Source organism: Leuciscus leuciscus (assembly GCF_965113295.1).
Source record: "Leuciscus leuciscus genome assembly, chromosome: 10".
Taxonomy (NCBI): Eukaryota; Metazoa; Chordata; class Actinopteri; order Cypriniformes; family Leuciscidae; genus Leuciscus; species Leuciscus leuciscus.
Genome location: NC_138734.1, coordinates 31796526 through 31822732, shown reverse-complemented (window position 1 = coordinate 31822732; position 26207 = coordinate 31796526). Strand labels below are relative to the sequence as shown.

The 26207-nt window shown below is 37.6% G+C and overlaps 3 protein-coding genes and 2 long non-coding RNA genes across 8 annotated transcripts in view; 3 read left to right on the top strand and 2 right to left on the bottom strand.

Annotated features, from left to right (window-relative positions):
• The first annotated feature begins 4339 nt into the window (after positions 1-4339).
• Positions 4340-6425, top strand: LOC309507727. 2 transcript variants are annotated; one of them, XR_014209228.1, is made up of 5 exons: positions 4340-4822; positions 4912-4972; positions 5740-5858; positions 5983-6280; positions 6383-6425. It is a non-coding gene; the product is annotated as an uncharacterized lncRNA (long non-coding RNA). The 2 variants fall into 2 exon arrangements; XR_014209229.1 differs by lacking the exon at positions 6383-6425 and having other exon boundaries at positions 5983-6374.
• Positions 6426-6459: 34 nt separating this feature from the next.
• Positions 6460-7480, top strand: LOC309507728. The gene is made up of 3 exons (XR_014209230.1): positions 6460-6704; positions 6795-6913; positions 7021-7480. It is a non-coding gene; the product is annotated as an uncharacterized lncRNA (long non-coding RNA).
• A 2004-nt stretch (positions 7481-9484) lies between these two features.
• tat (tyrosine aminotransferase) lies at positions 9485-17353 on the bottom strand. The gene is made up of 12 exons (XM_082181695.1): positions 17240-17353; positions 16347-16637; positions 15943-16047; positions 15677-15744; positions 15334-15492; positions 14292-14430; positions 14137-14189; positions 12238-12390; positions 12027-12155; positions 11862-11945; positions 10304-10402; positions 9485-10184 (listed from the first exon to the last, which is right to left on the bottom strand). Exons 2-12 carry the CDS (start codon positions 16600-16602, stop codon positions 10044-10046), a joined length of 1386 nt encoding a protein of 461 aa, XP_082037821.1. The 5' UTR covers positions 16603-16637; positions 17240-17353; the 3' UTR covers positions 9485-10043.
• A 1578-nt stretch (positions 17354-18931) lies between these two features.
• Positions 18932-25505, bottom strand: LOC309507461 (uncharacterized protein). Of its 2 annotated transcripts, XM_082181655.1 has the most exons (8): positions 25415-25505; positions 24180-24406; positions 22976-23199; positions 22404-22502; positions 22141-22242; positions 21892-22005; positions 21289-21397; positions 18932-21196 (listed from the first exon to the last, which is right to left on the bottom strand). In XM_082181655.1, the coding sequence occupies exons 2-8, from the start codon at positions 24325-24327 to the stop codon at positions 20133-20135; spliced, it is 1860 nt and encodes a 619-aa protein (XP_082037781.1). In that variant the 5' UTR covers positions 24328-24406; positions 25415-25505; the 3' UTR covers positions 18932-20132. The 2 variants fall into 2 exon arrangements, with proteins under 2 accessions (XP_082037781.1, XP_082037780.1); XM_082181654.1 differs by lacking the exon at positions 25415-25505 and having other exon boundaries at positions 24180-24689.
• Positions 25023-26207, top strand: part of LOC309507464 (protein C19orf12 homolog) — a 1596-nt gene continuing 411 nt past the window's right edge. For both annotated transcript variants that reach the window (XR_014209152.1, XM_082181658.1), the window contains exons 1-3: positions 25023-25153; positions 25431-25615; positions 25700-26207. The exon at positions 25700-26207 is cut by the window's right edge. Coding sequence is in view for 1 of the 2 variants with exons in the window: in XM_082181658.1 (XP_082037784.1) it covers positions 25456-25615; positions 25700-25965 (426 nt within the window). In the remaining variant the exon portion in view is untranslated. The remainder of the gene's footprint in view (positions 25154-25430; positions 25616-25699) is intronic.

Here is a 26207-nt window from a genome sequence, read left to right as displayed (position 1 = left end):
CTGCAATAGATTTTGATTTGTCTAAGAAACTTAGTCAACCATACAGGGATTTCTCACAAATCCACCTGATTTTCACATCTTGAGGAAGTAAGAGAGTGTAAGAAGTGGTAAAAAAAAAAAAAAACTAATAATAAAAAAGTCTCTTTCCAAAAATCCACCTCCTCTTATCTATTTGTAGGCTATAGCAATCCTTAAAGGCACACTATGCAGGTTCCGTTTTTCTCAAACAGCGACCCCTAGAGTCGCTGTGGAGTACTTGTATTTAACGTTACTGTTGTAAATACCACTCACGCAGAGCCGTCTATGCACTCTCTTCCGACCACGCTTTCTTCGTTTTCTTTGTCGACTCTACCATGATTCACGTCTGAAATGCGTGCTAGTGTCTTCCATAGAGGCTGCTTCATATGTTGTTGATGTATGTGACGTCGTGCCATAAAGCAAGTCGTGATTCTTGCGAGATTTGTCTGGGGTGCCACCTCTCAAACTTGCATTGCTGGTTTTGTTAGCGGGCGTGTCCCCCCCCCCCCCCCCCCCCCCCCCCCCCCCCCCCCCCCCAATGATTTCGAAGCTGTTATATTCAGGTACAAATCTTGCATAGTGTTGCCTTTAAAGTTAAACTATGTAACTTATTTTGCTCAAAATTAACCAAATTTAAAGAATGAGTAAATACAATCAATCAATCCTTCTTCCAAAACATGTTTTGTCTTACCCTGATTGGCTGATTCATGGTAATCTTTTGTTTTGTCTTACCCTGATTGGCTGATTTGGTGGATTCTGCCTTTGATAAAGTTCAGTATGGAAGTATGCTGTAATACCAGCAACCAGCAGCAACAACATACAACATCACTCACCATCAAGATGCCCCGCCACCTCTGCCACTAGTTGGTTACAGCCTTGACACATCTGTTTGCTTGTTTGTCCATAGCGAACATGGCGAAACATGGGCAACCACACATGAGGTCACTGGCAATAACATTGGATTTGGCTCACAAAGATAGAGCATTCCACCAAAGAACATAGTGCATCACATGCTTGGCACTCTGTCCGAAAACCCCGGGTAACAGCGTCACGTTTTAGGGAGGTTTGTCATGTGCGTGGACAGAGCTCAGCTGAACACCTGGCTGAAAGAATCTACAAGGGAACTCACCAGACAGCAGACATGAAGAGAGGCCTTGAAATGGAATCAGATTTTTTCCAGTGCATTTTTTACCTCCGGCACGGACACCAGCACGGACACCACCGTCTCCGGAACGGATACCACCATCTCCGCAACAGACACCACTCACCGTCTCCGGCACGGACACCAACGTCTCCGGAATGGACACCGCCGTCTCCGGCACGGGACACCAACGTCTCTGGAAAGGACACCACCGTCACCCCGGGATGGACCCCGCCACGGACACCACCCTCTCCAGAACAGACACCAAAGTCTCCGACATAAACACCAACGTCTCCTGAACAGACACTACCGTCTCCGGCACGGACACCAATGTCTCCACCGTCATCTCACCATCGTCTCCGGCACGGACACCAATGTCTCCACGGACACCACCGTCTCTGGAAAGGACACCACCATCTCCGGCACGGACACAATGTCTCCACGGGACACCACCGTCTCCAGAAAGGACAACACCATCTCCGGAAAAGACAACACCATCTCCGGCACGGACACCAATGTCTCCGGCACGGACACCACCGTCTCGAATTATGAAAATAGAATTATTGATATAAAAAAATGTACATTGTTACTAGTTGCAATTCAATTGTTGATATCAAGAATAGACATTTCAACTAGTGACAATTGAATTCTTGATATCGAAAATAAAGGATTTACTAGTAAGAATTGTATTTCTGATTTGTGAAATTGGAATTTCAACTAGTAAGAAATCAATTGTTGATATCAACAATTTAATTTGAATGGCAGCCTATGGTGACATTTCAAGACACACACACACACACACACATATATATATATACACACACACACACAAACACACATACATACATTTACACACACATACAGACATTTTAAAACGTACCTAGTGTAGAACCTTATATCATCGTCGGAAGCAGCAAATCGCCCCAAACAAAATCTTTGACTGACTGACAACTCCTCCACCTGTCTCATTAGTCGGTCCACTTTTTATGGAGATCTTCGGTCTGATCCAGTGCATTATCAACTGCCGTGGGTTCAGGAAATGAACAATAATCATGTTTCAGATAATGGGCATCCATTGGCACAGGAACCTCATCCACTTTGCCATACCCCGGTGCGCCTTGTTTCAGCAACGGAGTAGCCGTTCCACTGGAATAAGGTTTGTACAGCTCCCTTTCGCAGCAAGTGATGCCCAATAGGGGTCAATGGCTCAATCAGATCATCACTTTTAAAGTTACGACTGCAGACCCTTGTATGAGATGTGATGTTAAATCTCTCACGTAGAATGTTGTGAATCCACTCTCTGCGTGTTTCTTCGTCCACAGGAAGAGTGTGGAAACTCGGTAGAGAGTTAAACTTTGAGGAGGCCTAACATAATGGGACACGACAATGTTCAGCCGAACAACTGTCTTCCCGCCTTTGATATTTAAACTTTCTGGAAGCCATCACTACAATGCTTAAATATATAATACTATATATAATACTTAAATTATAAATCGCTGTCAAATTAATTTTATGAAAGTTTTGCCGCTACTAGGCCTAGCCTTCACTAGAACGCGCTATGCGGAAGTAAAGATGCTGGCTGAGATTCTACCAGAAATACGTCAGCAGCGTTCGTGCATACACTGCATGAAAAGTGGGATTTTCGACAGTTACCGGCGCTGTAGATTGTCGTGGAAGTTCAGGTTTACGACTGCAAACGGCAATTTACAGGCAACACTGCAAACTGTCGGAAATTGTCGGAAATTGACGTGGGACTTGCTTGCCCCGTGACCCCCCTCCCTCTAATGCTTTAACATGTAAATGAGACTGCTGCATGTGAGCTTTACAAATGCAAATGAGGGTAGCAGGGGGAGTTTTATCCCAGGTGACTCAAAGGTATTAACTTAATTCTAAAAAAAATACAATATTTATTTATAACGCAAAATTAAAAACAGCCAAGGCTGACCAAAGTGCTGTACAGGGCAATAGATAAAATGCAGGGCAGAAACAGGACAATTAAAAAAAATAAAAATAGTTGTGTCAAGGGGTATTAAAAGTTTTCAAGGATGTTTTGAAGATGGAAATTGAGGGAGCTAGTCTGATATAGAGGGGTAGACTGTTCCAAAGTTTTGGGCCTGCAGTCGCAAAAGTGCAGTCGCCTCGTTTTTTAAGTCTGGATCTGGGCACGATGAGAAGACAGTGATCACTGGATCTCAAAGTACGAGATGGAGTGTACGGGCAGAGGAGTTTGGTCAGATATTGGGGGGCCGGTTTGTTAAGAGCTTTATACACAAATAGTAAAATTTTAAAATCAATCCTGAATGTGACAGGTAGCCAGTGGAGTTTGAATAAAATAGGGGTGATCGACTCATATTTGCGTGTCCCGGTGAGAAGTCTAGCCGCTGCGTTTTGAACTAGCTGTAGACGAGAGAGAGAGGCCTGAGATAGCCCAAAATAAAGTGAGTTACAATAGTCTAAGGCCATCCTTAAAAATATTCTTGTTTGCCATAACCCGGCCGACCCTGTCAATTTAGTAGCCTACCGACCCAATTATTTATTTTTTCCCCCTTTTAGTCCGACCGACTTGCCGGCTGAAACTTGTGTTAAGACCGACCGCTTTTTTGTAACTCTTCAAACAACTAATATAAATGCAATAAAATAATATTAGTTATTAAGTATTGTGAATATAAATTCCGTAGGCCTGCATACAAACATAAGCTATAGCAGTGTGATTTTTATTTCAAAATAAGAGATTTTTGTTTAACGGTAACACCAGTGACACAACTCCAGGGGACCACTACTTTCATTATAAATTTTATAATATGTATTCTGCATTTTTTTTTATATATATCATTTACATAATATATTTGATAGTTATGTATACATTATTGTATTTTAAATGGTGTAAAAATCTGTTATTGACCTCAAAATAAAGCATTTTCCCTCTGTACATGACTGTGGGGACGAGCACTTCTGTGGTGCTTGAAATTCTATATAATTCATAAAAATCAAATATTGCCACATTGATGGCTCAAGAGGGTGTAATTGTTCAAATAACATATTGTTTTATTTTAAAATGTAAAGAAATTGTAACCCTAAAGTGTTTTTTAAGTGTAATATTTCTGTAAAGGCTAGGGACAGAAAAATGGACATTTTCATAGAATGACCCTCTTACATTTTAGCTTAAATTTATATATTTAATGAAAGTAGCTAGATTAGTTACTATGTGTCATTAGCAATAGCCAATGTTATGTAAAAAAGACACAAAACCATTTATTTCAACAATTAATTTCAATCAGGCTTTGCCACAAAGGTAAAATGTGCATTCCATGCAAACAGCATCACAATCTCTTAGAGCCCAACCACTGTGCATAATACAACACGAACAGAAGATTGTATTTGACTCATGCTGCATACACATACGCAATGACAAGAATTATGCCTACTGTACATATAGAGTTACAACTACGATTAGAGTTGTTTACATAAAATGTACCTCGTTTCTATTTTGCATTAAAAATGTTTGTGGCCCCTTTAAGAAATCCCTCTCTTCTCGCGATACTATTCACTTGTGCTGGACGCGTGCGCGCGACCAGAGAACGGCAGCCATTTTTCATTGTTCAGGAGAGCTCCATGACGGTGCGTGCATCGATCGGATTCTGTGTTATACGTTCTTCTTTCTTGGTAAATATTACTCCAATATCTTTAATATGCACAAATAAGTTGTGAAGCGAAGTTAAAAGAACATTTGATGTGTACATTTTTGTTTATAGATTCATTTGGAGCGCATGTGTGACGAGGGAACCTCGTGGTGATCGGACGGTAAAGGATTGGGTATGTACGTTTTATGGTTTATGGGGGAAATTACTGATGGCATGTTTATTTGATAAATCTGTTAATGAGTTGAATCTATATTCTGTGATTATACAGTATAACTTTATGGTTAAATGCATATTTCTGGTTCCGCATGGCATGATTAAACGTGGGTTGTGGCTTTGTTAAAGTGCTTTTATTTCTCTTGTAACTTAGGCCTAAGTTACCTCAGCCACTGCAGTATTCCAGTTTGTGTTATCGTATTTAATTGTAGCCTAACATATTTTGGTTTGGAGAAATCAATTTAAATCTGACCAGTTGCAGTGTATTACACTGCATTTCAGTTTGAATTGAGTTAAGTATTCTGTGGATTTGGGCATTGATCCACTGGTTAAGCTTTTTGTGACATTTGATTGTCATCTTCAAATTTACTGTAAACTGTTTCTACAATTTCTTTTTTTCTTCTTTTTTTTTTCTTTTTTTTTAACTAGTGAAATCTATTTTTTTTCATGTGAAATCTCTTCGAACAAGGCAAACTTTTTTCTTAATCAGACTTGTATCTGTTTAATTGTGCTTCCATTGACCGCTGTCACTTATTTTAAACAGCAGTCAGAATAAAACCCCAATTTCAAAAAGCATAGTTTGCTTCCGGTGTGTATTTCTGCAATTTCACCCGGTTGCATTTTTTCTCCTTTGTTTAATTTTACTGTGACTTATGTTGTTCTTATTAATTTTACTGTGACTTATGTTGTACTTATTAATATCACTCTCAATTAATTGTTTTCCAGCTGCCTTAAAGACATATTACACGACAGTGCGCAGGAGCTTCAGGTACAAACAACCAGATCTTGCATTGCAGGCGGAAGCTGTGGTGAATTCAGCTCGGAGTCGAGCGAGAAGAAAGACGGTAAGATTTATTAGATTAGATTCGTTTTTGGTCAATGTGACTATTTTTCAGGTGCATTAATAGATGTGTGTTGTCCATACGCAGTGCATTGCGCAGTATTGATTGTCTTTATTGGTTTTAACAGCTGCTAAAAGCGAGACAGAGTGTGCTAGCTGAGGATGAGGTGGGCCTTCGGAAGTGTGCTACCATAGACCTGATGTCTGATGAGGAAGACGGCATCGTTGGCGGGGTGTCTGGATGGATTGTGCGACCTCCGTCCTGTCGCAGCCAGGAGCTCACCGAGCTCTGTACCACGCTGCAGTCGAGATTAGAGGCGACTCCAAAGTACAGGGCAACGCACCACAGACGTCTGCAAAATGGACCGAATTCAGACAGAATGCCGCTAGTTACCTGCAGCTGTATTTTGTCAGGCCTTGTGAAATGTAAGAATATTCTGTTTTTCATGATTTCATCATAAAGCAAGAGGTCATGGGATTGATGGCTATTATTTGTTTAATAATTGTAAATAATCCTGTAATTTACAGGAAGCCGTATGCCATCTTCACACCTCTGAGACAAATTGTGGGCGCTACGAACTGGATCAAGGTAAAAAAAAAAAAAAAAAAAAATCTTACATTCTTTTATTTTTTTACTTTCATAAAAACTTACAAACATTTTAAAGGTAAGATTCAAAGAATATGCTTTCATTCTCTTGTATAAGAAAATAGATCCGTTATAGTTTACGATCTTAATCATACATTTTGTTTCCATAGAGTAACCTCGCCTCATAACGAGGGCGTAACCTCACATTTACTCAGAGCTATGTCTGCAAGTCCAGATTTTCATGACGCTGATCATGACGACATTGTAAGTAACTTTTACTATTTTCTCCTTGTTTCATTTTACTGTGACTTGAGTTGTTTTTATTCATATCACTCTCATTTAATTGTTTTCCAGCTGCCTGTAAGACGTACTACGAGACAGTACGCAGGAGCTTCAGGTACAAACAACCAGATCTGGCACTGCAGGCCGAAGCCGTGAAGAGTTCAGCTCGGAGTCGAGCGAGAAGAAAGAGGGTAAGATTTTTAGTCAATGTGAATATTTTTCACGTGCATTAATAGATGTTTTGTGTCCATTCACAGTGCATCACAGTACTGATTGTCTGTATTGGTTGTTTTTACAGCTGCTAGAAGCGAGATGGTGTGCTAGGTGAGGATGACGTGGGCATTTGGAAGTGCGCCACCATAGATCTGATGTCCGATGAAGTTCAACCACCAGCCAGGAGCTCACAGAGCTCTGTGCTACGCTGCAGTCGAGATTAGAGGCGACTCCTAAATACAGGGCAACGCACCACAGACGTTTTCAAAGTGGATCGAATTCAGAGAGAACGCCGCTAGTCACCTACAGCTCCGAAGATGAAAACAGACACTGAGCTTCCAATTTGTTGTGTGTGCAGATGATCTATGCTTTGTACATAGGTGTATATTGTTTTGTGTCTGTGCTAATAAAGCTCTTTCTTTGAATAAACAGCATGTCCCTGGCAAATTTTCCATTCCTTTATAAATTCATGTCCTTGATGGTAATAATAGTGTAGTCCATAGGTTAACAATGACATGAATATACCACAGAATAGCATATTATGAATATAAAAAAATAATTTATATATTATTATTTATATGAATATTATAATTTTTTGAATTTTTAATGAGCGAGGGTGACCAATAGTAACAGATCTGCCAACCAATCACGAGTGATTTTTCTTGTTTAAACCACGTGGGTTCAACCAATAGTGAGTGAGGAAATTCAAGCCTTTCTCTGGCGGGAGCTGCTATTCATATGGTAATTAGAGCCATTCACACCTCCGGCGCGAGCGCTCTGCTTACGTCATGGTTCGTTTCCGACAATATTCGGCACAGACGAACGCGACGTTCACAGGCTGTAAATTGTCGTTAACTGCCGAAAATTAGGGAGATTTACGGCCGTTTACGGGGTCGGAAATCCCAATTTTCATGCAGTGATAGGGCGTATTTATTTAGAAGTTGCTCCAGCTACTTTTGCTATGTTCAGACTGTCCGTCCAAAATCCGACTGAAATCTGATCAGATGAAAAATCACATGAAATCTGTTTCTAGGTACATTAACATGTGGTTCGATATCCTATGGAAAACCGTTTCAGTCTGACTGCTTTGATCGTATTTTGCGTAGTTTATGTGACTTTCTCTCACGCCACGTAAAATGTAAACGTCACTCGTAATAGGAAACAAGCTGCAGAAATAAGGTTGTGTTGTTGCAAAGTGCCAGACGAGCACAAAATGACAATATAACGAAGACATATTTTGAAACCAGGGGAGACGACAGCACGGAATTTACCCGCGCATACCAGCCCCCTCTGCCGCTACTACATGTTGCAAATAATGGGTGAGATCAAGTCCTCCTGGGAAGTTCGTACGAGGTGGGAAGTCGTGTTTACGACGGTGCGCGTTCAAGTTACTTTCGTTGGAGTAAGATGGCGTTGTACTTTATCATAATTAATTACACAAAAATACAGCAAAGCTCAACCTCTAGTTCTAGAAAATGGAGAACAAAGAAATGCGCATCAGGTGTGCTTTGCTTTTTTATGTTTTTAACTAATTTATGAAGCCACTGCAAACTTTATCATTACATTCTTATATTATAATTCCATCATATTCTGTGCAGGCAAATAGCTTTGCGCTGTAAATAGAAAAGCCTGATAATATCACTGCTAAAAAACATTAAGTATAGCCTATTGTGGTATCCCACCATTGTGATGGCGTTCATGTGCATTCAACTCATAAAATACGATCTTTACAAGATGACTTGAACGCACCATAATACAACATCTGTATTCCAAACCCCTCTATTTTGCGGTTATTGTTGGCTTAGGCCTATACCTACCAACGCAACATCATTGCCATAGAAAAGGAAAATGAAAGAGCGCCATGGGACACACAATTCGGATCTGGATAATTTTAGATCATATTCCAATCGGATACACATAGGCGCATGGAGCACGTTAAATCTCGAACCTCCGGAGAATCACAAGGTAAAAAAAAAAATTGAACAGAGGAGAGTCTGCTGACAAAGAGAATGCGATAGAGCTCATAATAAAACAAGAATAAACATTGGCTTGGCTTTTTGGAGATACTGGGATTTAAAATGTTGTAAATGTGACGCGGAGATGGAATTTTTGTTACTTAACAGGTGAGTAAGGTATTTTATTGAATTGATAAATTGCAATGTAGCTTTATAACATAGTTCACTGTAAACGTGTTAGCCTATCTATTGTGAAGGTCATTTCGGTTGCTGTAGCACTGTGCTGGAATTGTGCCAAAGAAGTGCCATATCTAATGGGTATAGCTACAGTCAGTTATGTCTTCAGCTAGCCAGCTTAAGATCTAAACTGCTCATATCTCTTAAGCCTGGTTGTGAATGTTTTATGAGCAGTAGGATAACCATATTCATTAACACAGTTAAGCAGAGCCAAAGCACAACCAAACAATGTTCTTATGCAAAATGCATCCAGTTTTGTTTTTAACTGCTAGATGGCCGAAAGTTACACAGTGTACCTTTAATAATAATAATAGATTTGCACCAATAATACATTAAAAAATGTGCTCCTTAAAGAACTCATGAGATACAATTTTATTTAAATAATTTTTGAGGTGTAACAATTGAAAACAAAAATCTAAAGAACATTAGATGTCATATGTGTGCCATATATGTCATTTTGAGTCTGAGTGGTTGAGCATGCAAATTAAACATATGCACTACAAATGTTCTATTCCTAAAACATCACATATAGGATAAATACAGTACTTCACATCATGCAAGTTACACTCAAAATGACTTTATGGTTTGGTCACAAGCCTTCCCAAACCACAATGTCTTTTACGGTGTAAGAAAAGAGACTACAATATTTTATAACGATGGAAAAATATTTATACAATAACCCCCAAACCACCTATCCTCCCACCCCTTCCCTATGTAATACTAGCACATATAAAAAATATAAATATGTTGCTTGCATAGAACTTTGGATTTCCTGAAAAGAAAAATATTCAATTGTCACATGTAATGCACACAACTGTGTCCTCTCTTTTAACAATTTCATTCATTTTGCACCTTTGGACACCACTTTTCTTTTGACCTTTCTTATCCTCTTTTGACCTTTCATTCTTTGTCTCTTTCACTGGTCTAGTTCGTGACTGTCTAGGCTCCGAGGTAGGTAGTGACGTGAGCAGAATTCTCTGATCCGAATGCATGCCTCAATCATCATGTCCTCTGGGACTGTTACTACAATTCGGAAGAAGTTTGGATATTCAAATGCCTGCAGCGAGAAACAACATGGGTGTCAGAATTGAAATATAAAAAGGGTGGAACCAAGTCTTTGGTCAGACAATAAAGTGAATGAAGAAATAAGGTAAAAAAGGGAGATGAATAATTCACCGTAGCGGGCAAACAGAACACAGATTGCTCAGTGACCAGCCGTTCAGTGAACTCCACATCATTCTGGAATTCTGGGAAGTGTTCAATCTCGATCCCCACCTGAGAATGAGCCAGCATAAAATACATTTAACCTTTGCTAACTTGCAACTTTGCACTCTTTGCAAACATGCTCACTTCTTAATATGGACGTCCTGGTGAGCAAATGTGCCAAGTATCTATCAGGCCATTTAAAGGGATAGTTAACCCAAAAATGAAAATTCTGACATTATTTGCTCAAATTTATATTGTTTCAAAAAGCGCCATTGAAGTATACATAAAAATAGCTGAAAATTAATTATTATTTTGAGTCTGATTGAATCTGTCAATCCAGTTCACAAAACCAGTCTAAATGAAAAACCTGTTCAACTTGCTGACCGGTCAATGAGTTCAACTCACTGACATGATTCGGGCACAAAGTTTACAGTCGGCATGAAAAAAAAATTCACCCAGTTTTATTTTTTAAATGCGTGTTATTGATCTTATTGTTAATGATTTATCCATGCATATGTTTTCTTTGTTTTGACGTTTTCTTTGTTGTTCTTGCGTTCAGATATGTCTCCATCCAATCAACAACCGATGCATCATGTTTGATAATCTGTTTCACTCGGATGTGCATAACAATAAAGAAGATATATCTCGCTACTTCTGTTCCATCATGACTTCAACAGATCTCTGAAGGGAGGTTAATTAACTTAAAGGGTTAGTTCACCCAAAAATGAAAATTCTGTCAGTAATTACTCACCCTCATGTTGTTCCAACCGCGTAAGACCTTCGTTCATCTTCGGAACACAAATTAAGATATTTTTGATTAAATCTGAGAGCTGTCTCACTCCTCCATAGGCTTCTAAGACATTATAACTTGCTGGCCCAGAAAATGCATTAAAGACATTGTTAATATAGTCCAAGTGACTACAGTGGCTCAATCTTAAGTTTATAAAGCGACGAGAATACTTTTTGTGCGCAAAAAAAACCCAAAATAACAACTTTATTCCACTATTTATTTCCTTCTCTCTGAGCCTCGAGTTTTTTCACGTAGTGTTTTAGCGCAGCGCGTCTGTGTTGCACGTCACCACGTAGGCTCACTATTGGCCGACGCTGGTCATGTGTGTCATGCGTGTGACGTACAACACAGAAGCGCTGCGCTATTACACTACGTGAAAAAACTCTAGGCCCAGAGAGAAGGAAATTAATAGTGGAATAAAGTCGTTATTTTTGTTGTTTGTTTGCGCACAAAAAGTATTCTCGTCGCTTTATAAACTTAAGATTGAGCCACTGTAGTCACTTGGACTATATTAACGATGTCTTTAATGCATTTTCTGGGCCAGCAAGTTATAATGTCTTAGAAGCATTTGGAGGAGTGTGCCAGCTCTCAGATTTAATCAAAAATAGCTTAATTTGTGTTCTGAAGATGAACGAAGGTCTTACGGGGTTGGAACAACATGAGGGTGAGTAATTACTGACAGAATTTTAAAGGGTGAACTAACCCTTTAAATTTCAGTACCACTTGAATTACACTCACCATAATGTACATGGCCCCTGATGGCATCACTGGATTCAGCCCGGGAACAGTTGACAACTCTGAGAAACATATCTCAGAGTTTGACTGAAGAGAATCATACAAAAAGTGTGTTATTGTCAGAGTCAGATGCCGAATAGCTTTTCTCTCTGAATCTACTCCTCTTACCTTGAGGAAACTGATGGTTCTTTGGTAGAACTCTGGTGGCGTGTCATTCAAAATGCTTTCTAATGCTCCCTGAACCACAGTACAGGGTCCTAAAATGCGTTGGCTTAGTTTCACAAGACCCTCTCGAATCTAAAGTGAATATAAGCATTATTGTTTTTTTGTATTTTTTTTGTATTTCATTCTCTGTTACAGGTGAGAGGCTAATACTTACTCCAGTTCCAAATATATTGTTACGATCATGAATGAGGATCCAGCCCATCCTCCAGCCAGGCACCAACCAGCGCTTGGCCAGACCTCCACAGGATAGGATAGGCACGTCACTGCTGAGAGGTGCCAAAGACTGAAAATCACAGCCAGAGAAAACCTGCAGAATGACAGCCAACTCATTACAACATTGTAAATAGCAATATTGTTCTTAAAACATATTTATAATATAATATAATAAATTATCCTTATAATTTGCAAGAGACAGTAGATGATATTCAAAACTTTGGGGTCAGTCAGATTTTTTTTGTTTTTGAATAAGTCTCTTATGCTCACCAAGGCTGCATTTATTTGATCAGACATACTGCAAAAACTGTAATACTGTGAAATTGTGTCAGTACTCCAGTCTTTAGTGTCACATGATCCTTCAGAAATCATTCTAATATGCTGATTTGGTGCAAAAAAAACATTTGTTATTATTATAAATATTGAACAGCTACGTAATATTTTTGTAGAAAACCATGATACATTTTTTTGTATTCTTTGATGAACAGAAAGTTAAACATTTATTTGCTTTTTACTGTCACCTATGATCAATTTCAAATGCATAGTTTCTTTAAAAACATAAAAAATCTTACCGATCCCAAACTTTTGAATGGCAGTGTACTGTATATCTATACCTGCTACCTGCACCTGCTTTCACATTATATGTCTTAACTTTTTTGCGCAGTAGACAATTGAGAAGCTAACATACTATTACTGTTAGTTGATTTCTAGAAACTTCTGCATGCTGTTACCATGCAGTACATGGACGTTTAGAAAGGGTTTTGAGAAAGTTACAAGGGTAGTGAGAGGGAGAGAATTCCTTTCTTGTAGCTGTTTTGCGGTCGTCCACCTGGCTCTAATTACGATTATGGCTTTATGTCTGGGAGATGGATCCGCCCCATCTCCCATTGGCTAAGATACTGTAATTTGCGGTGTTGGCCCTATTTCACAAGCTCAAATGTATAAGTATGTTTTGTTGCTGTTGGTTTTTAACAGGGTCCAGACATCGAGGCCACAAGGGGTGCACAGTACTGTACCAGATGGAACTCAAAAACACATCTAGAGAGTCAACGTGCAACCTACAATGAAACAAGTGGCCCCTTCTTCTGCCGCCTCTAATGTCATCTTCACACATGCTCACATGCTCTAACCACAAACACATGCGATAAAAAATGCATAGTCATTGAGGTGATGACTCCGATACTAAGTTGAAAAGGCACCATTCTCCACATTCTCTATAGGCCACGACTGTCCAGAGTTGTGGACCTGTTGCCCCCAGCTCTACCTTCACTGTCCTTCATGACCTAAAGCTCAAAATGCGGTCAGGCTTCCATTCACCACACACACAACTCTAATCCTTCCAGTGCTGATGTGGTTTCCACTGCTGGTCGAGGCTGAGCTGAGCCAGGAAAATGCACGCCACCCAACAAGAGGATGTTTACTACAGTTGCAGTACACTAAAAAGATTCCCAAATAGGGTTTTCATAGTAATGCCATAGAAGAACCCTTTTTGATTCCCGATTTTTTTCTTAGTGTGAACAACGTGATAATCTGAAGAAAACAAAATCCACTATAAAGTAGTTTTTGCGCAGCATAATGTTTATGTGCATATTAAAGGTTCTTAATTGAGTGATTGAGTGTACTAAAAGTTGAAAAGTGTCTTGCAAGTAAGCCAGACTCGGACAAGTCATTTAACAGGGGTCATAGGTGAGCTTAGAGTGTGAACTCCAAAAAAACCCACTGTGAGAAGACCTGAGGTCTGTACCTCATCAATGATGCTTGAAAGAGCTTGTAAAATAAATAGTTCTAAGAAAGAAAATGCATCATCATGCAGGCGTTTCCGTATTCATTGTGAGCTCACCATGTCTCCATAGATCTCATCAGCAAGGATAGGGATGCAGTTTCTTGACGCCACTAAGCCACACAAAATAATAGCCGATTAATATCATGGAATCTTTCTTTTTGAGATACACATTGTTCATATATTATTTGATTCGAGTAAATCAGTGCATTCACCGGAAAGTATCTTATGCAGGTGATCTTTGGAGAACACTGAGCCACACGGATTGGATGGGTTGTTGACGATCATGCAGGCTGTTTTATCATCAATCAGGCTCTCCAAGTGCTTAAGATCAATCTTCCAGGACTTCTCCGGCTAAAGGATCAAAAGATCAACTGACGTTAGAAAGAAATTCATCTTAGGCATGACACAGTCATCGCTATTGACAAGAGGTATTGTAGAAACTTGATAAAAGGGATTATGTAAGCACTAAAGAATACTAAAACTATTAAATTCAACAAAAACGCTTTTAAATATTAAATATTATTCCTCCCTGAATTGTGATAGGATCGCATATATTCATTTATCTATAATGTATACATTAAAGCCTACAGAACAACAGTGGTATTATTGAGTGTGTTATTTGCATGTGCGTGTGTGTGACGTATATGGTTGTTTTCAATGATCGGTCCCAGATGTGCACCATATAGGAATGACACAGCATTTTCCCCCATCCACTCCACAAACCGTCCAATAGTATCGTGCGCCCCCCTGCCACCCCCTCTCGTGTACACTCGCTGCAAAAAATGCTTTTCTTACTTAGTATTTTTGTCTTGTTTCCAGTCCAAATATCTAAAACTTCTTAAATCAAGATGCATTTACAAGTATAATGCCAAGTTTTTATCTTAATGCAAAATGAAGTGAGTTTTTGCTTAAAACAAGCTAAATTATCTGCCAGTGGGGTAAGAAACATAATCTTGTTTCCGTTTGAATTAAGATTATTACTTTTACCCCATTTGGAGATAATTTGGTTTATGACAAGACAGAATATCTTTTGCAATTTTACTTAGCTATTGCATCTTGATTAAATCATTTGGAGATATTTGGACAGGAAACAAGACAAAAATACTAAGTAAGAATAGTATTTTTTTTGCAGTGAGCTGAAAGTGCATATTTTTCCCCTAATGTTGTGATAATAGAAATGTCCTTCTAAAAGAGTCCGTTACTTTTTTACAATTTGTTTCATGTTTTCAGACTACATGTGCATGATTTACTGACCAGAAGATTGTAGTGCTTCACTTGGATGCCCATAGACACTGCCAGTGTCTTATAGAGGGAGAATCCAGGACGTGGAATTAAGATATTGTCCCCTGGGTTACACAGCACGCTGATGGCCAACTCTATAGCCTGGCTACATCCACTGGCTAAGATCACATCCTACAGATTTATATACACATATATATTAAAAAATCATGAATTTTTACTCATCATCTATTTACAAAAGCATTATATGAAAACTATGTCAACATCCTGTAGCTATGGAATGTATACTTTGGAATAAAATGGACTGATAAACTAAATAAATCGAAAGGATAAAATAATCATGATGGATGTGACGTACTTTGCCTCCCAGTGGAGCTTCTGGACAGCTGTAGAAGTTTGCAACAGCGTCTCTGCTCTTTTGGTAACCTGACAATGTTATTCAAAATGCGGAAATTATTTTTGATGAAGCGCAAAGCATAATACACTTTTTATCAGAAAGGAATATTTTATTGTTGCATACAAAATTCAGCAATTAACTTCTCCACACACACACACACACACACACACACACACACACACACACACACACACACACACACACACACACACAAGTGTAAATCTTACCAACTGAAGGAGCATAGCCATTGAATTTGTGTGAGTCAATGGCCTCCTTCATTGCCTGCAAAACAGTGTCATCTGTTGGCAAGTTCCCAAACACAGTAGGGTCACCTGGAGGAAGTCCGAAGCATACATTTACATTTCATTTTTCAGCAAAACGAGTCATGCAAATGATACAAGTTAAAAGACAAGAAAACAAACAAACAAACAAACAAACATTAAGCATGTCATGAAATCCAAAACATTGTAAAATAATAGGCTACCAGTATAGGCTAAATAAAATGGCAAACTATAAGAACACCTTACAAACAATTTTTAAGTTGCTGTTTCTCTATAACTAAGCATCATCCATTTTTTAAAACACTGGATCACACTATTATGGATGTATTTGTTGTTGACTCATAACTTACCAATAGATAGAGCAATCATGGGTTTCTCGGGGTTGGGAGTGAGTTTCATCCCGTCCACTATGGCTCGGATGGGGTTGAGTGTTTTCTTGGACATCTCTGAGGGTCTGACGGTCCATCTCGGCCGGTTGCTCTTCAGTTTGGATGGGTTAACACTCACATGAGTCCGCACGCTCAAATGATGCACACCGTTCCCGTTCATTCCTTTGCTGTGGATGCCATCGTTCAGAGCTCCGTTCATTTTTACCACAAAAGACATTTTCTTGGTCTATGCACTTTTGAGAAAGATGACGTCTAAAGAATGAAAAATATGACATTGAAAGAGTAGCCTAAAATATTTTAACGAATACTATAAATAAATATTTTTTACGTTTAGGCTATATGGGGTTCGGGCTGACGACAAAAACAAAATGTTGTATTTTATTTCATTATATTATTATTATTATTATTATACTTAATTTATTTACTTACATAAGTGTGAATTTTAACAAATAGTGTTTCAGCAACCACAAAAACAGAGTTCGGTTAAAAAAAAATTTGCGGCGACATTTACTGACAGAAACTACAGAAATCAGACAAACACCACAATGCATGAAAAATGGAAGGCAAATAAATGACAGCTAATATGCCAAAATAATATTCTAAATACTCTGATTAGTATATGACTGCAGAATTGTATAAGCCTCTTGTCTAATATTCACCACTGGTGTGACACAAATCTAAAATATCAAAAAGTAATAGACCTTTTGAAACATATTGTATAATTATGCACAAAAAAAAAATGTTGTATGTATTTTAAACACTAAATTAATAATAATAATAAAAATGAATAGGTCTATAAATGGTAGTTTTAAAATCAATATAGGCCTACATAACTTAAAATGTAACATAAATACCTTATTAAGCAGCTTTTTATTTAAAAAAAAATCACGCTCCAATGGCTGGGATTGAGATAAATAGGTAAATATGTGCATAGCTTGGCATAAACCGAATTTATACAGAACCCCCACAATGGGTGTTGAACCTTATCCATATTTTCATTGGTGGAGACTGAGGGCAGTCCAAAACTCCCCCGTTACATCATAAGTCTAAAATTCTGTAGTTTTGGGGTTTAACCTCCTTCTTTTTCTATAAGCTGCGGTGATGCACATGATCTATGCACGCGATCTGATGCGTAAACGCGCAAGGAGCGCAAACAAAGTTAGAGAAATGCACATGGGGCTTGTAGACTTTTTTCTTTCAGGTGTAGCCTATATTACTGCCTAACTTAATAATTAAATATATATATATAATTTTTATTTTATTTGTCGCACCTGTTTCCAGTGTGCATTTATATCAATTACAAATGTGAGAAACAAAGAACAGTTTAGGTTTAACACTAGTATTTTCCAGAATCTCGATAATGTTCTCATATCATCAAGAATCATTTGAAGAGTATTCTCTACAGCTGTAATGAGAAAGAAAGGGGCTGGTTGCCACATTTGTCTTACATAAGTAAGTCAAGCCCACATTTTTAGGGGGGCTGGAGTGGTTTTATTAGTGCCAACACAGCAACTATAAGACCATTCTGCTATTATGCAGCTAAAATTATTATGTGCAAATCCAATATGTAAAAATCAAACTTCTCTGTGAAGTATCCCCCACCATCATGCAAAAACATTTAGCACATTGGTGTTATGTCTTGTTTTCTATTAATGTGACGTCTAGTTAAAAGATAAAACAACTTGTTTGGAATCTTTTCAACAAACTTTTGTAAGCTCGATCAATCAAACCCAGTCATTCAAAACACAGTTCTGGAAAGCTCCAATCCCAATTCGTTGTAACTAAGAGTGACAATCACAAGAGTGACAATTTTGTGTTTCACAAAAAGTAAACAAAGTCAAAAGGGTTTGGAACATGAGGTAAATAATGACAAAATGTTCATTTTGGGTGAACTATCTCTTTAATAAAATGTCATATGTTTAGAAATTAAATAAGAAAAAGCTGTCACTTGGATGATTCACTTAACCCTTTCAAGCTTAAATAATCATTTCACAGGTATTAGCTGCTTTTTTTTTTTACCTCAAATGGTAAATTAGACAGCACGTCTGACTGCGCTATCTGATGCAATGACATGAAAAGTAGTTTTACACTGCAATAACCTTGAACTTTAAACCCACAACTCTCTTTCAGGTTTTTTTTTTTTACTTGGTATAACAACCTATTTAAAAAAACAAACACGTACACATACAACACTGAATTAATGAGTCTAAGATAAACCTTTAAACACGTATCTGCCCTGATGAGCTATCTAAACTGAAAGCAGGGTCAACGCAACCCATGACATTCTAGGTAAGTAGGCTTATACTGCAAAAAACGCTCTATTTTTTTTTCTTGATTCCAGTCCAAATATCAAAAAATTTACTAGCTAAGTAAAATGGCATAAGGTAATATCTTGTTTTCTGAAAAAAATATAAATAAATAGAGTTTTTGCTTAAAACAAGCAAAATTATCTGCCAATGGGCTAAAAAAAAAGATCTTAATCCAAACTGATTTCTTACCCCATTTGCAGATAATTTTGCTTGTTTAAAGCAAAAACTCACTTAGAATTATTATTATTTATTTATTTTTTAAGAAAACAAGACATAATATCTTGTAATTTTACTAGTATTGTAAATGCATCTTGATTTAAGATTTTTTTTGATATTTGGACTGGAAACAAGACAAAAAAGCTAGATAAGAAAAGCATTTTTTCTTGCAGTGAATTAAGGGTGCGCTTGACTCACATCATAATCAAAAATGTCTGTCCTTACACAACCCTTCCAAGTCAATCAAAGAACCATGTCAACATCTATCCACTATCTAAACACCATCCGGAGACCCAGTGATAACCCTGACCCACCAAATGCGTCACTAAACCAACAGCACATTGGAAACCATGTGGTTTTAGATGTTCTCACTTCATAGGACCTTCAGAGCAAACGACTAATCACAACCGTAACATACAGGAGTCAACAGGATGTAAATATTTTGGCATTGACCATCAATAGCTTTAAGAAAAACACTTTGACCTTCATGACGTAAACCAACGTAACCGGCTAAAATCAATGTTTGAGTACCTATGCATCTGAAAAACATGTTATCACTGGCACCTAAGTTTTAGTTAGGCATGAAATTAGAGTCATCAGAGTCTGCTGAGTCTGAATCTTCGGAGTATGAAGCAGAATAACGTATTTATTTACATCAAATAAGACATATTGACATTCCGCATCTTTTTCTCCTTCTAAAATGTCATGGGTTCTGTATGAAATTGTGGCTCTGGTGCACTCTTCCTAGCTCAGTCTATTAAGGCACACTTGAGTTTGAAGCCACTTGGACTGCATGAGGAAGCTTTGACTCTCTTAAGACATTTTTTTTTTAGAATGTGTTCACTGGTTCTTCTTAGTGCGGTGAAGACAACAGCAGGTAAAATCTGTCCTGCATTGATTCTTGGGTGATGAGGACGACTGTTGGTGAAGGAGCAACTGATTTCTTTGAGGACACTGGTTAAAAACTGACCAGCTGCATGTAAGACATCGAAATGTTCATAGAGGATGAGCTCATACATGAGGTAAACCGATTAGGTAAAAAAAAAAGGTTAAAAAAACTGTATATAATTTTCCAACCCTAGTTCAAGTTTTTTTAAACATTCAAACATAATCTGCTAAAAATAGATTTGAGAACCTGCTAAAACAGATTTAAGTACCTATGCATCTGCAAAACATGGTGAAGACCACGTTCACTAGCACTTTTTCTTTGGTGTCCTTTGTTTTAGTCTCCTTTAGGCTTGTAATCCGGGTCATCAGAGTCTGCTGAGTCTGAATCTTCGGAGTATGAATCAGAATACAGTGTATTTACATCAAATATCACGTATTGATCATGTTCAGACGCTTGTTCTCCTTCTAAACTGTATGAATATGTGGCTCTGGCGCACTCTTCCTCGCTCAGTCTATTAAGGCACACTTGAGGTTGAAGCCACTTGGACTGCATGAGGAAGCTTTGACTCTCTAAGGAAAGTTTCAGATTGTGTTCACTGGTTCTGCTTGGTTCGGTGAAGACAACAGTGGCTAACATCTGTCCTGCATTGATTCTTGGAGTGCCAAGTTGCTTTGAAGCTGTGGGCTGAGGTGATGATGAGGACTGTTGGTGGACTGAAGGTGAAGGAACAACTGGTTCCTTTGACACCGGTGTAAGACTGACCTGCTGCATGTAAGACATTGAAATGTTCGTAGAGGATGAATCCGGGTTTGAGGACAACGAGTGCTGGTTTGAAGATGCTTGAGGTTCTGGTGTGTGTGGGAAAAGAGGTGGAGTGCTTTGGGTTGACGTGGGAGTGCATTCTGCCTGTACAGCTTCTCCATCGAGCTCTTCAGAACATTCCTGAAGGATGCTCCTCATTTTTTTGCCATGTCTGGTGCACATCTGCTCTGGAAAACCAGCCTCACCTTCCTTCTGTTCTGGTTCAGATTGAGTCTTCTCCTGTATGTGCCTCCCAATCAGGCCCTTCTTCACCAGAAGAGATTGGCTTAAGTCAATCTGATGTATTTCCGAACCTGACATCTGTGTGGACGTAACAATTTCTCCATCACTACAAATTTCCTCCTGAGGTAAAATTATTTCTGTGTTTCTATTCTGCCACAAGTCTTGGGAACTAAAGAGCTCTTTTGTGCTGGTTTGTGAGAACCGTTCCTCCTTTGAGCTGATCTGAGATGGCCTCAAAATTACATGGAGGGTATCATGGGATGGTTTAGCAACTTCATCGTCCCTTGGTTCCTCACAAGTGTTTGAAAGTGATGGTGTGATACTGTCATCAAGGCTCAGATTTGTTGTTACAGCTGCAATATAGAGAAAATGCCAATGAAAATTTAAAAAACTCAAACTTTCAAAGCTGATATGACAATTTCCAAGCCAAAAACATATTTCTCACCACCATATAGGAGCCTCTTTAGAACTGTGGCTAGAGAGGCACTATCCCTTGAAAGTAATTTTTTCAGGATCTTCTCTCCCCTCCCATAAGGATGGGACTGCTTCAATACCTGGACACATTCATATGCAAATATGGACAGATTAGATACAATAATAATGTATTTAAAGAAAGGCAATAAACAGATAATTGGGCTGATACTAGAAATATCTATGCTTTACTACTTCCAGCAGCTGATTCCAAAGTTTAAAGTCTGTTTTGAAGTCTGTTTTTACATTCCCAGAGTTAAGAAACCTTTAAAATTATAATTTTGTAATACAATTTAAGATTTTAAAGACACTTTATGCCTTTTTTTTTTTTTATCAAACTAATTTCAAGACTTTTTCAAAGACCCACAGGAACCCTGACTTGATATTTTGCCAATATATTAACAAATGTAAGTGGTTGGAATTTTTTTCACCTGTCTGTCAGCAACGATTTGTGCACTATCATTTTTAGAAAAATAATAGCACAAAGAAATAAGTACAAAAAATAGCAATGCCCATCTTAAAAACAACTCAATAGTAGAAGCAGCGACTTTAGATACAAATGTACATAAACGCTAACCTGTTCAATATTCGTAGGTTGTGGTAGGACTTTATCCAGCTCTCTCAAATAGTGTGAGAGTCTCTCCTCCAGTTTCTGTGCATAACGTTCACCGTATTGCTCCTCCATTAAATCCTGCAAAGTTGAATGGTCACATTTGATTTAAAGATTTGAAATTGATGCAAAGTTGCAAACTAGTGCTGATATACGTAATGTGCCATTCAAAGTATTTCATAACGTTTTTTAAGACAGCAGGCCATTTTCACTCACCCGAATATAAGTCTTGCGCATGTCCCTGTCTCTTGCCAGACAATGAGCAAAGGACTTGAAATCCTTCTGGTTTTTCTGCATCAGATCCATGTTACTGCGGCTCTAGAAGCATAATTTTAAAAAAAAAGTAAAGGAACGTGTTAAAAAGCCCAGTAGTCCTAAAAACTATTTTAAATATTGAAGACATTTTTTTTACATTACACTTCACAATTTGTTTTTTTCTGTATTTGTGGTGGCCCCTGGTGGAGGAACATTATACTTACACATTTGTGATACTCGGGAAGGCTGTTTGGGAAAAAGTTTTCGATCTTGTCAGAGATTTTAGCAGTACTCTGGTCATTCCACAACATCCACATGACAACCTAAAACAAAACAAAAAAGCTTGCGAATTGTAATACAGCTATGCAAAGGCAAACAACTTCATATTTATACAATTTGAAAACTACATATACAATTTGAAAACTACATATACATGACAGCAAGTTAAAGGCACAGTTCACCCAAAAATATGCTCACCCTTATGTTGTTCCATACCTGTATGAGTTTCCTTCTTCTGTTTAACTAAAAAGATGATATTTTAAAGAATGCTGGTAGCCAGACAGTAGCTAATGACTTCCATAGTAGGAAAAAAAAAATACTATGGAAGTCAATGGTGCACGTCAAATGTCTGGTTAACAATATTCTTCATAATATCTTCTTTTGTGTTCAACAGAAGAAAGAAACTCATACAGGTTTGGAACAACATAAGGGTGAGTAAATAATCACTTTTGGGTGAACTATCCCTTTAATTCTGATGGGTTGATTTATATTTGTTATCAAAAAAAAAAAGTCTCACCAGAGTCTGCAGACCAAACATGATCTTCATGTGTTTGATGGGAGTCACTAGTCGTGGCACAAGTGTGTATGTAACATCTAAAAACTCAGTGACTCTCTCAAAGTGCTTGATGTCTCGGGCTTGAACGATCCTCCAGACCTCTGCCGCCACCACACGGATTCTGCACGGCTCTTCAAGGGTCAGAAGATGCCAGTCACCTTCTAGCCATAATGGAGGACCTAGAACTGAAAAAAGTAAAAGTTGATTAGATCTCCCATTCATAGGCCTGTCTCGGTTATTGATGAATCGTCTGATCGTGATTATTCGACCTAATCGCAATTATTTGAGATAACATCAATAATTTTCTAGTTTAAATTTCAATCACATTCTGACATCCAAATCAAAGAAATTTAAGCGCTTCAAGAAATGTCATAAAAATGCACAATATCATGTCTCCTTTTCCAGTGAAAGAATAAAAGAATATATTAAAAAAACTGTTATATAGTACACAAAGATATTTATACCAAATTAAGTTTTGTGGGTTTAATCAGACTGCATTATATATATTATTATCAATGATTCATTATTTAAATATTATAATATTTAAATAATTGATTATGCATCTTTTATTCTGCCACTGTTTTGGGCCAGTTATGGTTGATTTCTGGGGACATGGAAGACGATGTGGGTAAGTTTTGGTCTGCTGTATTTCCATGTTGTCTGTGGGACAAACTCGCAACAGAAACTCAACCAGATTTGGCCCAAAATCAAATTGGTTCTGGGTACATTTAATATCTGGGTGTTAACAGCGTTAAGGTAAAGCATACGAGCCCACTTTATTATATTTTATTGATAAGTAATATTTGATTCTGTATGAACTTACACAGCCAGTGTCATGAACAAAACAAAATTAAATTGTTAATCACAATTATTTTGTCAATTAATCGTCAGGACAAAATTCATGATTGTGACAAGCCTACCCATTCATTCATTCATTTTAAACTTGATTCAGTTAGATCTATTATTTTTGTAGCACTTGCACCAACTGTGCAATCAATTTATGAATACAAAATAAAGTAACAAGTAACACAGTAACTGTGTAATTACACTGTAAAGACATTGATTCAATAGATTATACACTTATCAGTATCATAATTTGCTATAAATGACAGGTTTTTAACATGCAGATTTGTTTGAGTAGTAAAAAAGACATTGTAAGAAACACCTTCTAAGACCTCCATCATCTGTTTAGTCCATGCATATTCAATGATCCATAATGGTAAAGCAGGAATAAGGATAGAGCAGGCTTTCTCCAACCACAGGTTTTCACTCATTCCAGCAAAAGCAGCAGTTTCAGTCTCCAGCACTGTCATGATGTCCAAGCATCAGCTGTTTTCATTGCAGAGCATCTGTTGTGAGCTGCTGCATGCAGGAAACATCCAATCATTGCCTCTGCGGAGATGATGATGAGCTCCATTTAAAAGTCAAATTTTGTTAGACATGTCCGGGCACGTTTAGGAAGTAGATGGCGGAACAGTTTACTTATACTTATATACCATCAAAGTTATATCACGGAATAATTCAATGCTGATCAGCAATACAGGTTAGTCATTAGCTCAGTCAGTGCAATTCTTTGTGTGAATACAGAAATTGTTAACTGTCTGTGATGTTTTAAAAAACGAACCGATCAAGAAACCTTTCAAAATAAGAGAACATCCCGTCATCAGCAAAAAGTAACATTTAGGTGAACATGAAAATGTATATTTTTTGCTGAGTTAATAAAAAATAAAAATAAAAAATGAAATAATTAAATATGTATAAATATTTAAATATATCGTATATTCATTTCTTTACATTCACTGGAAAGTTAAAGGACAAGCAAAGTTCGCTGTTTAAATTAAATCTTAATTTATCTTTTCAAATAAAATTCACAATTTAATATTTTAACTATTAAAACTTGGCATAACTTACTTTTTATTTATTTGTATTTATTTATTTTTTATTTATTTTTTTATCTGGGAAGGTATTTTATTTTGAAAAATATATTTCTAGCTTAGCTTCACACACAAAAAAAAAAAAACTCATGACCTAGCGCTTGTTGGTGTTTGATAGTTTGACGTTAGTCAGTAGATAACTAAAAGGTTGATGCCACAGTTTCGGTTATACTTTCATTAGGGAATCCAATAGTTGCTTTTGACGGTGAGTGTACAGCTCTTATTTAATTTATGTATGTGTCCTTTAGACAACGTTTTACAGTAAATGTGTTCTATTCTGTTCTCTCTCTCTCTCTCTCTCTCCAGGCTCTATATTTATTCTCTCTCTCTATGTATATGTATATATATATATATATATATATATATATATATATATATATATATATATAAATATTCTCTCTCTATGTATATATATTAGACAATATAACGCATTTTATAACTGATTTTAATATGTAGTCACACTTACTGTTTTCACGTTACAGTTGCATTGTAATCTTTCCAAGCAAGATGCCGCCACGTGTTGATGACGTAATGAAACTGTGTTGTGAACTATCCGCAAATCAACAAGTAAAAACCGCAGTGAAGCAGTCTGGAAAAGGAGCAGCGGCAGCTGGTGGTCTAGCTTTTGCAGGAGGCTTAATAGGCGGTCCTCTGGGAATTGCAGTGGGCAAGTACATTCATGCCTTTAGTACAGGTGTCAACCTCATATAGTATGTGATGTTTTTCTTACCTGCACCTTTGTGTTTTTAAGGTGGGGCTGTTGGAGGACTGCTTGGATGCTGGATGACAAGCGGACAATTTAAACCTCTTCCCCAGGTTATCATGGAACTGACACCAGACCAGCAGCACAGACTCTGTGAGGATATTGCAGCTGTCTTAGGCTCAATAACATGGACTGATGTTGCACAGCTGACTGCCCTTGTAATGGGAAATGCCACACTTCAGCAGCAGGTAACTGCTGCTCTTCTGAGCTATATACAGAAGGAACTTCAAGCTGAAGTGCATTATGTTGACTGACACTATCTTCTCAAAAACAAAAAACATTTCGAACCTTAATATCATGTCATACGGGTTGTTTGATTGGATACTTGAGGGTTGTAGTTGAAACTTGCATATAAAATGTTTTTGAACTTTATACAGTGCATTTGAATCTGACAAGCACTGTATATTCTTTGAAATAATTTCCTGGCATAATGTGTAGAATATTTTCAGAACACTTAGTAAGATTGTGCATATGTGGATGATATTGTTGAATTAAT

Coding starts and splice junctions, on each gene's coding strand:
- tat (XM_082181695.1), bottom strand. CDS start 16,602: ATGTCTTTTGTGGTAAAAATGAACGGAGCTCTGAACGATGGCATCCAC. Junction 14,431..15,333: donor TGAAGCACTACAATCTTCTG/GTCAGTAAATCA, acceptor TTGATCCTTTAG/CCGGAGAAGTCCTGGAAGAT. Junction 10,185..10,303: donor TGTTCTGTTTGCCCGCTACG/GTGAATTATTCA, acceptor TTCTCGCTGCAG/GCATTTGAATATCCAAACTT.
- LOC309507461 (XM_082181655.1), bottom strand. CDS start 24,327: ATGACAGTGCTGGAGACTGAAACTGCTGCTTTTGCTGGAATGAGTGAA. Junction 22,503..22,975: donor TGTTTGGTCTGCAGACTCTG/GTGAGACTTTTT, acceptor GTTTTGTTTTAG/GTTGTCATGTGGATGTTGTG. Junction 21,398..21,891: donor AACCTACGAATATTGAACAG/GTTAGCGTTTAT, acceptor GAATGTGTCCAG/GTATTGAAGCAGTCCCATCC.